General features: G+C 34.9%; 2 protein-coding genes across 3 annotated transcripts; one reads left to right on the top strand and one right to left on the bottom strand.

The window, feature by feature from the left end:
- On the top strand, positions 1 to 4,131 carry LOC104230773 (patatin-like protein 3). The gene is made up of 6 exons (XM_009783650.2): positions 1 to 255; positions 729 to 910; positions 996 to 1,179; positions 1,285 to 1,446; positions 2,499 to 2,801; positions 3,725 to 4,131. Exons 1-6 carry the CDS (start codon positions 76 to 78, stop codon positions 3,947 to 3,949), a joined length of 1,236 nt encoding a protein of 411 aa, XP_009781952.1. The 5' UTR covers positions 1 to 75; the 3' UTR covers positions 3,950 to 4,131.
- A 600-nt stretch (positions 4,132 to 4,731) lies between these two features.
- On the bottom strand, positions 4,732 to 10,923 carry LOC104230750 (peptidyl-prolyl cis-trans isomerase CYP40-like). Of its 2 annotated transcripts, XR_011405090.1 has the most exons (10): positions 10,668 to 10,923; positions 8,742 to 9,242; positions 8,340 to 8,427; positions 8,172 to 8,224; positions 7,611 to 7,715; positions 6,760 to 6,835; positions 6,220 to 6,257; positions 6,046 to 6,110; positions 5,863 to 5,924; positions 4,732 to 5,146 (listed from the first exon to the last, which is right to left on the bottom strand). XR_011405090.1 is itself a non-coding variant. In XM_009783635.2 (9 exons), the coding sequence occupies exons 1-8, from the start codon at positions 10,836 to 10,838 to the stop codon at positions 6,057 to 6,059; spliced, it is 1,086 nt and encodes a 361-aa protein (XP_009781937.1). In that variant the 5' UTR covers positions 10,839 to 10,923; the 3' UTR covers positions 5,871 to 5,960; positions 6,046 to 6,056. The 2 variants fall into 2 exon arrangements, 1 of the variants encoding a protein (XP_009781937.1); XM_009783635.2 differs by lacking the exon at positions 4,732 to 5,146 and having other exon boundaries at positions 5,871 to 5,960.
- Between the last annotated feature and the right edge of the window lie 271 nt (positions 10,924 to 11,194).

The following is an 11,194-nucleotide window of genomic DNA, read 5'->3' on the forward strand; positions in this document are numbered from 1 at the left end:
AAGTTTGCTTTCTTTTAACACATATATATACACCATTCTCCCTCACAATAAACAATTTTTATTAGTTAACTCAACATGGGGAGAATGGCTCTTGTAGCTGCATCATTAATGACTTTGTTACTATTAGTTTTACAACCTCCAATGGCTTTTGCTGCTGCCAAAGGAAAGATGGTAACAGTTTTGAGCGTTGATGGAGGTGGAATTAGAGGCATTATTCCTGGCACCGTTCTTGCCTTCCTTGAATCCAAACTTCAGGTACTTATCAATCATCTACTATATATTTTACTGTTATGGACTTACCATCCAGCCTTGATATGGATTTGAGTGTTAATAACCCGAATCCATACTGTTGAACAAAGGCATTGAGGAGAGAATTTATCTCTGACGAGTGCCACACCCATAGTAAGCCCCAACCATAAATTTTCTAACTTGGGCGCTTCCACCTTGTTATAGATTAAATTCTTCAACACTGAGCCTGCTTCTATTATCGGTTTTATTTTATAAGATGTTATTGAATGTACACTAATTTCTAAGAAGAAAGAACCAAAAGTACACTTTAATTAAAACTTGTGACATGTTAGGACATTTCAATAGTTATAATTAACAAGTTAAAATAAGAAGTTTCAACTTAAGACAAGTCTTTAAAATAAAAAGACAAATTAAAATGCCATAGAAAAGTCATCTTTCTTATATCCTTCTCATGAACTTTATCTGTATGTGCTAACTAGGAATTGGATGGACCAAACGCAAGACTTGCAGATTATTTTGATGTGGTTGCAGGAACAAGCACAGGTGGATTAATAACCACTATGCTTACTGCTCCTAACAAAGACAACCGCCCCTTATATCAAGCAAAAGACATTTCCAACTTCTATATGGAACACGGCCCTCAAATTTTTCCTCAAAGCAGGTTAAAAAGAGTCATGAATATGAGTTCTTTCTTTTTCTTTTTTGCTTAATATAATACTGAAGGAAAGTGTTTGTTTATAATTCAGGCGTAATAGCTTCGTGAGGAGGGTCACAAATTTGTTTGGGGGCCCAAAGTATGATGGCAAATACTTGAGATCCATGATTAATTCAATATTAGGCAATCTTACTATGAAGCAGACGTTGACTAATACAATCATACCAACTTTTGATATCAAACGCCTTCAACCAGTTATCTTCAGTACCGCTGATGTAAATTTTTATACCCTTTACCTAACAATATTCTTTTAATATTATATTTTTTGCTTAATGAAAATGAAGGGATATCCTATATAATTTATTCAATTTATTTTATAGGCAAAAGCAAATACATCTAAGAATGCTCAATTGTCAGACATCTGTCTTAGTACCTCGGCTGCACCCACTTATTTCCCAGTACACTATTTTGAGACCAAGGATGCTGAAGGGAAAATACGTACATTTGATCTTATCGATGGAGGTGTAGCTGCAAATAATCCAGTGAGTTGCCTTTCTAATAGCTTATTAGTGCTGTGATTCTGCTTTATTGAGCCGAGAATCTTTCGAAAACAGTCTCTCTATCTTCACAAGGTAGAGATAAGGACTGTGTACATATTGCCCTCCATAGACCATACTTGTAGGAATATACTGGGCATACCGGTACCGGCCATTAGGTAAAGCTAATGAAGCAATGGCTTTAGGCCCCCAAATATTTAGGACCCCATTTTTAATTAATAATAGGTTAATTCTATGATAATTGTTTTTTCAAAATACATTGAATATTTATGGTAAAAGAGTGTATAATTATTTTCTAAGGAAAAGTATTATTTAGCCAATATGATTTGTGGCAAGTAGTAGTAAATTTACATACTAATATTAATATTATTTTTTTCTTTCTCATAATAAAACTTGTATTTTATATTCTTTCTTTTCCTCTTACTAAGTTGTCTATTCTCTAAAAATAATAAGGAATGCAAGATGATAAAAATTTATTTGCATCGGATGTTTATACCAAAGCCAATGAATATAAGAATTTTGTCTTGCATATATAATTTTTAACACCTAATCATGGTTGACTGATATATATTATCACTTTAGTTTGTTCATTATATTTTTAACGTTAAATACATAGTTAAGTATAAACTCTCAGTGCGGATGAGTTTTTAAGGATGCAAAAGACAATAAAAAAATTAAAATTACTTCTTTTTCATTCGTTCAAGCACAGCAACAAGAGTGAAAGTTTATTCTGATATCAAGTTATGGAGTAGAATTAGATTTTATTATTCTAACTTCCTATTATTGTTCTAAAATTTATTATTTTTATATTTTTACCTCATAGTAGTATATTGTTTTTTTCATCATTTATAAGAATTCACATATGTCAACTATAGTTTGACATATGAATCGGGTTATTCTATATATATATATATTTTTTTTTTTAAGTTTAAGGCCTAAAAAAATTGCTTTAGGCCTCCAATGTTCTTGAGCCACCCCTATATGTTACGTATTTATGAAATATCAGTATAACATCCATCTTGTTTACTCTTTCCTAGACTCTGATGGCAATAACACACATTTCAAAACAAATCATGACGGGCAACTTTCAATACGAGGATATGGAAAAAATGGACTGCAAGAAAATGCTGGTTCTGTCATTGGGCACGGGTACAGGAAAGCACGAAGAGAAGTACAATGCTACAATAGCTTCTAGGTGGGGAATGCTAGGTTGGATCTACAACAATGGTGCCACCCCATTGATAGATGTTTATGCTGATGCTAGTGCTGATATGGTAGACATTCACGTTTCCACCATGTTTCAGACCCTTGGCAGTGAGAAGAACTACATCAGGATTCAGGTAACAATGACTCGACTTTTCTTAGTATTTGACAATTCTACACGAAAGAAAAGTCTATTCCTACTGTCCGTACGTGGACGTATATCCACTTTCTTGATTGTTATTATCATTATTACAATTATTCTTATTATAAAATATTTTAAAAAAAGCTCTAGCTATGCAATAGGTCCGGGAAGAGCTGGACCAGAAGGGTCTATTATATGCAGTCTTACCCTGCATTTTTGCAAGAGGCTGTTTCCACATCTCGAACTCGTGACCTCCTGATCACATGTTAGGAGGTTATTATATATTTCAATAATAGTGGTGTCTAGGTTAGTTTTGTCATGGACTTCGACCATGCCACTTGAAAGAGACAGATTTAGTATATCAACAATGGGTTCAACTGAATTCATTATTTTGGACACTATCGTGTGTGTATATATATATATATATATATCACTAAGATTTAAGGAAATATTAAAATTTGAAATCATAATACTAATAATACTAATACTATATATATATATCCATTGAACTATATATATAGTATTATGATTTCAAATTTTAATATTTCCTTAAATCTTAGTGATATATATATATATATATATACACACACGATAGTGTCCAAACTCATTAAATTTTAATATATATATATATATATATATATATATATATATATATATATATATATATATATCACTAAGATTTAAGGAAATATTAAAATTTGAAATCATAATACTAATAATGTGAGGAATTCAATGGTAAACACATAAACGTTGAACCCATAAAATTTAAATTTTGGATCGCCTCTACCACCAAATACATCTACCTCACCGGCAAAAGTATTGGTAACTTTTCCCATTAAAGTTTAAGCTGACGAAAATAATTCACCTTAACTTTTTTGTTTCTACTGAAACGTACATTCATTTTGTTGAACGGTACAGGACGACAATTTGACTGGAGAGGCTGCATCTATGGATATTGCAACCGTAGAAAACATGGAGAGACTTGTACAAATTGGTAATGATCTATTGAAGAAGCCAGTGTCAAGGGTCAACTTAGAAACAGGCCGATACGAACCAGTTGTTGTGGAGGGCACCAACGAAGCTGCTATAGTCCATGTTGCTCAATTGCTTTCAGAAGAAAGGAAACTCAGAATAAACAACTAGAAAGTGCATATTTGTCCTGACTCTAGGATCTGTCATACAATTCGTAAAACGAGTAAAAGACTGATTATACAAAAAAATTCTTTACCTCCAATTGTTAAGTGCCTACATAGTAGGCCATGTTGTAATATCAAAATAAATTAACCTTCAAATAGGGAAATAAAATAAAATTTATTTAATTGTTCTATTTTTCTTCATAAGCTCCTATCAATTGTTGCGTAAAGACTATACCTCCTTGCTGCAAAACTAATATTTCAGCCCACATCGTGAGGTGTCAAAATAGGGAAAATGACACTATATAGCCTCTGTAAAAATAATAGCCGAAAAAATATATAAAATTTATATATATATATATATATTTTGTATACAAATTTTATATACTTTTTCGGCTACCAGATGTAAATAGTTTTTGGCGCGTGCAAAAAGTGATAATACCCCGTCAAAATATGCTCAATCTAGTCCAGCTTCTTCTCAAACTCTATAAATCAAGTCCAGCCTTTTCTCAATGAGGTGCCAATTGTTACATAACCTTAAGGAGGAATGTATTTCATGCATAATTGAATGCAGCTCCTAGTAATTCCACAGGAAGGCATAAAGTGAACCCAGATAAGAGTACAACAACAACAACAAACGGTAAAATCCAACAAGTGGAGTCTGGGGAGGGTAGTGTACGCGCAGATCTTAACCCTACTTTGAGGGTAGATAGGCTGTTTCGGATAGACCCCCAGCTCAAGGAAAGATGAAGAGAAAGTAGTAGCAACGGCAAGATATTAAGAAAACAAGCGTAATAAAGATGTAGTAACAGAGATTTACAAATAATAGAATGAACCCAAGTAAGAGTAATGTTCCAAAAATAACCATGAGAAAGATTTATCTAGGAAACAGACTGTGCTAGATATATTGCACATAAAGAGGTTAAAAATATTCAAGAAGTAAGCTGAGATAAAAGGGCTTTTGCTGAAGCCCCAGGTAACTAAGTTGGGGACGTCCAAACATCCATATTTCTGTATTGAAATGGAAAGATGCTTTTTTTCTTGCATTAAATTGACTTTCCTTTCTGTACAAAACACGCTGAGGTATAATCAGTGCTATATTTTTGTATTCAAAATAAAAATTCCCACTATCAGCATTAAATGTCAAGTCAGAAATCAGCTCAAGCTTTGATTTACCACAGTTAGATTTGTACTCCATGAGAAAACCCTGCAAGAACTCAAAATTTAGAAAACAAAGATCAATGGGATTAAAGGATATACAAAAGATGGATGTACCAAAGTTTCTATTATTCCCTCTATTTCATTTTATATGTCTTTAGTGCCGGGTTTATTTACTGGCTATCGCTTTTGCTTTGCATCTATCTTCTGGTTTTCATGTTGTTATTTTTTCTATAATTTCTGTGGTGGTACTAATATTGTCTCTTTTTGTCTTCTTAAGCCGAGGGTCTTTCGGAAACAACCTCTATACTCTTTCGGGGTAGGGGTAAGGTCTGCGTACTAACTACCCTCCCCCGACCCACTAGTGGGATTTTACTGGGTCGTTGTTGTTGTTATTGTTTAGTTTGACAAGGCATAAAGTTTAAGAAAGTAAAGGACACTTATGAATTTTATGGTCTTAATATGTTTAATATACCAAAATGCCCTTTGAATCTTCTGGTCTTATACATGTTACGTAAGATGTTGGAATTAAAGAGTTACTAAGTATAGAAAGTGACATTCTTTTCGAAACGGACTAAAATGGAAAGTGCAACACATAAATTGAACCAAAGGGAGTATAATTTAAGAACTAAAAATTTCTGTCCCTAATATGATGAATGTGATAGACTAAAATAGAGGGAAAGCGACGAAGTGGGAGCACCAACAGTAGTAATGGTAAAACAAATTTGCTAATTGCTAGCGGGCGAGCACATCAGAGCCAAATACCTGATTCTAGCTGATTGAGGCTGGTAAGTTGGCAACCTGCACCACTATATGTCTATGATGCTCTGTGCCAAAAGATTTAACTAACAAGTATTAGCAGCCTGCATTTGATATCTCAAAGCATTAATTTTGGTAATGATTTAAAAATATTTGCAGGTTGAGGTTTGAGGAAAGAATTCAGCATACCACTGGAAATTTTACTGAAACATTTTAGCATAACCCTTCTTCTCCTGGTCTAGTTTATGAGCAATCTGTTATAATTGTTAACAAATTAGAAAATGTGTATTGTGTTCACATACTTGAAATTGCAAAAGAAAGTGAAGATGTTGCATTAAATATTTTGATCTGATAATGACTAACCTTCTTCTTTGCAGCAGCCAGCTCCTTCTTTATCCCCCCTGAAAGTAAAAATAAGAAATAAGGATGATACTTTCTCCGGACTGATACTCAAGGATATATACCAAGACCGGATAGTCAGAGGTGAAATATATTTATTTCCTTCATCGTACAAAATAAACCAGCCAAACAGAGTTTAATGTGAAAATTCTACCAATATCTTGAAGGCTTTTATATAATCAGTTTAGGCAAAACATACTGAAGACACTTTTCAACTCCGAAAGTTCCTTTGTGGAATGTAAGGGACTTATATGCAAGTTTGGATATCCAACTTGCTGAACCTGAAATTCACAGCTAAACACTGCAACCTTGTTTGGCGCCTAGAGAATCATCTAATACAACTTAGATTATACAGATGCACAAGCAGACAAGAAATAATACAGAAGAAAGTAAAAAGGAATGACAACACACACATTAATCACAGTAGCCAAATTATATTCTTTATACTTCAAAGCCAGAGTTTTTCCCCTTAAAATGTCAAAAATGAGATTGAACGTCACTAACCATTGTTTGGCTCTAACTGCAGGGCCTTCGTAAAACTTTCAGCTGCTGCATCTACAGCATTCATTGCCATATATGCCTGAAATAAAGCAAATGATGCTTCAAAGTTTTGGATATGTATAATACCCAATGCAGTAAAGTATGACGACATTAAGGTAGAACTGAATCAGTAATCATACACCATCAAGAAAGGAAAGCAGTAGAAGAATATTTTCCTATGATCTAATGTTTCTCCTGAATATAGAAGTAAACAAGGATGTTTGAGAACAAAAATGAGGATTAGTGTCAGATTGATTTTATGCCAAACTTGGTGTTAAATTAAAGTTTGACGATAAGCCTAAGTTTTGTTCCGATGGACTAGATGAGGATGTACAACATGAAGTTGCCTGGAAAAGTACTTGTGTTTGGCAGTTCAGAGAAGCGAATGTACTAATTATGCTCTGATATCTCTAAACCGCGTTAAACATATGGAGCAAAGTGAAATTCCAACACCAAAAGGAACTAACAAAATACGAGACAAGCTTGAAAAAGGGACTTATGGTGCAAAGCTCGTTTCCCAGTGAAGCCTAATCACCTTCATCATGAAAGAAGAAATTCATTTCCAACTCAGAAGAAATAGAAGGTTGGTTGACCAACCAATGCAAAAGAAAAAGAATTTCGTTCAGCCCTATAGAAGTACATCGTAAGTTGTTCACCACATTCAGACTTCTAAGAACACTGTGGAGAATGATGTTAAGAGGTGGCTTTTATCATAATATTGCTGTCGTGCCTTTCCTTTAACAAATCAAGTCAAGCTTTCTTTCCTTCAGGAAATCTAGCCACTTCGACTATATTTTATAAATTCACACTCCAACCTGGCCTTGGCGGTAAAAAGCTTTGACATTGTCTCCTCCATCATAAATTGCAACATCAGCGTCCAACAATGCTCCAGCTAGGTCTCCTAACTTCAGCTTACATGCCTAACAAGAATGTGAAAATGAATAGGCTGAGCAAGACAAAAGTATAAGCTACATAGTCCAAAATCAAGATCAAAGTCTGAATATTTATATTCAATCAGTCTGAATATCAACAGTAAGTGGAATCAAAGAAGTTAGAAGACCATAGTATTTAAAATCAACAATGAAGATGTTCAAGGGATTTCAAAGATATCTAACCAACTAATGGAAATATTTTAGTGTTCTTCATGCATATAGACATTGATGGCCAAAATATGTAGACTAAAACAGAATCTTTCTTATATATATCTATAGGGAAGTAATATTAAGTACTAACAAAGCTGACTTTGGGAAGGTAACATCCTCAGGTTGACAAGTTCTTATACTAGTAACTGAAAGTCCTACTAAGGCCTACAAGCTTCTAAAGATAAGAAAATCAGTATGTAACACCACATAGTTGCAAGATAATTAAGAACTTACAGAACTATTTGCAAGTATCTGGGACTTTGTCTTCCTCAAATACTCGCTTTTTGCTGCATAATGAAGCAAATAATCCCCTCAGACAGATGGCCTAATTATGAGAAGCTCAAAACGATTTGAAGCAAAGCAAATCAGACAGTCATTTATAGCTGCAATTAGACAGTTCACCTTCATCAATGTCTTCCTTATCCCAGCATAAGTCGGTATAACGGACAGCCTTCCTGTACTTTCTGATAGCCATCTTATAATCTTCCTTCTGTCAATGAAAAAAATGTAAGGTGACAATCTCATTTTGAAATAGAAAAAATGAGCATCAAAATCCAGGTTTAGATTAGCCCTTGGAAAAAAATTACACAAAAGTAGAGAAGAAATGGAGTCACATTGAGCTTTCTCTATCTCTCTCCCTCCTCTCTCATTTTATTTATATAGTTTTTTTTGCAATAGATCTTATTACTTGCTAAGAACAAGCTATCAATCATAGCTAGTTTTGAAAACATATCTGTGTGAACTTATACAACAACACAATGTATACTTGAAACAAACAAGAAACATCAGTTAAACTAGGAGTACCTTGTAATGTTCATTGCCAAAGGCTTTGATACAGTCAACAGCAGTTATCCACCAAGCAACTTCATCTGGTTTTACGTCAAGATCTATTGGCCAATCAGGGTAAGTGTCACCATCTTTAAAGAAGTTAGTTGTGCCATCATCAGCTCCCTCTGGAACTTCTCCACAATCCTCTACTACCACAGGAAGGTCAGGAAAATTATTTTCATTTGTTTTAACATACTCAATTGCACGAATCATCCCCATACCCCTAATTACTCTTCCAAACACAACATGCTTTCCATCTAGATGATGTGCTTGAGAAGAGGTGATGAAAAATTGAGAGCCATTTGTATTTGGACCAGAATTTGCCATAGAAAGCATCCCTTTTCTTTCATGTTTGAGTTTAAAATTTTCATCTTCAAATGTCAAGCCATAAATTGATTCCCCACCAGTGCCATCTCCAGCAGATATATCCCCACCTTGTAACATAAAACCTCTAATGACAAGATGAAAGAAAGAACCCTGCATAAGAAGCAAACAACAATAAAAAACTGGAAAAGAAAAAGCTAGACAGAAAGGTTAAAATGGAAAATCACATGTAGAGAACCAAATTATAGGAGTCACCAGAAAAACAATTTAAATAGGATAAAACATTAAGTAACCTAGACAGTGGCATCAGAAGTTCACATAATTCCAGAAAGTTCACCCAAATTTCTTTCTGTGACATTGGAACTGTTAAGTGTTATTCTCACATTGAAGCCTGATTCCCTGCAATTATATCATCATTGGCATTTGAAAATTTGCCATGAACTGACGGACGACGATCCATTCACCAGTAAAGGTGAGGCCTGTTTCACATAGGTGCAACCAGACTTACTTTCCTCCTTTTCATATATTTATTATTGGTGGGTACTTGAGCATCTTGATTAACAATCCATGAAGTTGCTTGATGTCAATATCTCTCTCAATTCGAAAATCCAGGATTTGACTTAATGTCCTCTCATTGATTCCTCCTAAATTGCATTGATTTATCCTAAAGATTTCATTTCAATTGAAATTTGGTTATTCACCATGTACGAGGATCCCCGCTAAGCATCCATGGCTGAATGGTTAAAGCGCCCAACTCATAATTGGCAAATTCGTAGGTTCAATTTCTACTGGATGCACGCCAATGGGACCCTCCAATAAGTCTATTGGAATGATGAGCCCCATTCTCCTTTATTTTTTTTCCAAGGCTAACTAGTAAATTCACACACACTATTCCTCCCTTGTAGAAATGTAGAACTGTATACGCTGAGAAACAAAAGAACAAAACAAAAAGCTCCGAGCCCTACTTGCACGAGAAGATGAGAGTTTAAGACACGATTCATTCAAAAAACAAACAGCAGCGAATCCAAGATTTGAACTTTAGGGTTTCGAGTATGAAATTCGACCACAGCACATCTGATTTAAAGGGTTCAATATCTATTAGTTGTATTTATTTAGTGGATTTTTTAAAACATATACAAAGTCTGAGCCAAAGCTACTGGGTAACACATAACTAATACTATACCTCCTCCCCCGAAACCGGAGTGCCGCATACTGCTATTTTTAAGTAAAATAATACAGTATTAAAGTCAACCCAATGTCAACTCGCACAATATAATTACATGCCGCGTACTTACCAACAACATAAATAACATAAAAAACACAAATAGGGAACTGAAAGAATGGGAACAAAGAGAACAGCCAAAATGCTGAAACTCACACAATAAAAACAACCATTACTCCTATAATTACTCCACTAGTTGGCATTGACGGTATGCATCCTCCATTAGGCCCGTTTCATTCTAATACTCAATTATTTGCGTGATAAGGAAAAATAAGAAATGCAAATGCGTAACAATATGCATTATTAGCTTGCAGAAACTTTATACGTGTAGGAAAATGGATAAACAGAATGAGAACCTTAAAATGGAGAGGGACACCAGTGTGAGGGCCAATGCCCTTCTCTCCAGTACAGAGAGCCCTGAAATTTTCAGCGGTTTTAGGGACAATGTCTTTGTAAAGCTCAATCACCATTCTTCCTTCAAGCTCTCCACCAATGCTTATGTCCAAATAGCACCTCGGATTCACCATTTTTTTGCCCTCTTAATCTGGAGAAATGTTTTTCCAATGAAAAACCCAAAACCCTTTTTGAGTTTTTGAAGGAGCGGTTGGTGCTGTACGCTACGGGGTGGACAGCATGCGCTTTTCTTGCTTCTGTCAATTCCGGCGGGGTGGGGGGGGGAGGGGAGTCGTACTGTTGGATCGTTTTGGACTGTTGTTGTGGGCCTTTTTTAGCGAGCCCATGGCCCACTTTAAGCTACTAAGCCCAATTACCTTTATAATGCGAAACGTAGAGCGCCAGCTGTCCCTGTTGCCAGTATAATAGCGACAAATTTAGTCTGCTTTTTGTTGTATTCTGTCGCTCAATAAAATTTCGCATCCTATGC

Source organism: Nicotiana sylvestris, chromosome 2 (assembly GCF_000393655.2).
Source record: "Nicotiana sylvestris chromosome 2, ASM39365v2, whole genome shotgun sequence".
In the NCBI taxonomy this organism is placed as follows: domain Eukaryota; kingdom Viridiplantae; phylum Streptophyta; class Magnoliopsida; order Solanales; family Solanaceae; genus Nicotiana; species Nicotiana sylvestris.

Bases quoted from the DNA above. Each gene is read 5' to 3' on its own strand.
- LOC104230773 (XM_009783650.2), top strand. From the start codon at position 76: ATGGGGAGAATGGCTCTTGTAGCTGCATCATTAATGACTTTGTTACTA. The intron at 1,180-1,284 runs GTAAATTTTTAT...TTTATTTTATAG, and splicing joins TTATCTTCAGTACCGCTGAT to GCAAAAGCAAATACATCTAA. The intron at 1,447-2,498 runs GTGAGTTGCCTT...ACTCTTTCCTAG, and splicing joins GTGTAGCTGCAAATAATCCA to ACTCTGATGGCAATAACACA.
- LOC104230750 (XM_009783635.2), bottom strand. From the start codon at position 10,838: ATGGTGAATCCGAGGTGCTATTTGGACATAAGCATTGGTGGAGAGCTT. The intron at 7,716-8,171 runs GTAAGTTCTTAA...CATTCTTGTTAG, and splicing joins AGATACTTGCAAATAGTTCT to GCATGTAAGCTGAAGTTAGG. The intron at 6,111-6,219 runs GTTAGTCATTAT...CAATTATAACAG, and splicing joins TGGCTGCTGCAAAGAAGAAG to ATTGCTCATAAACTAGACCA.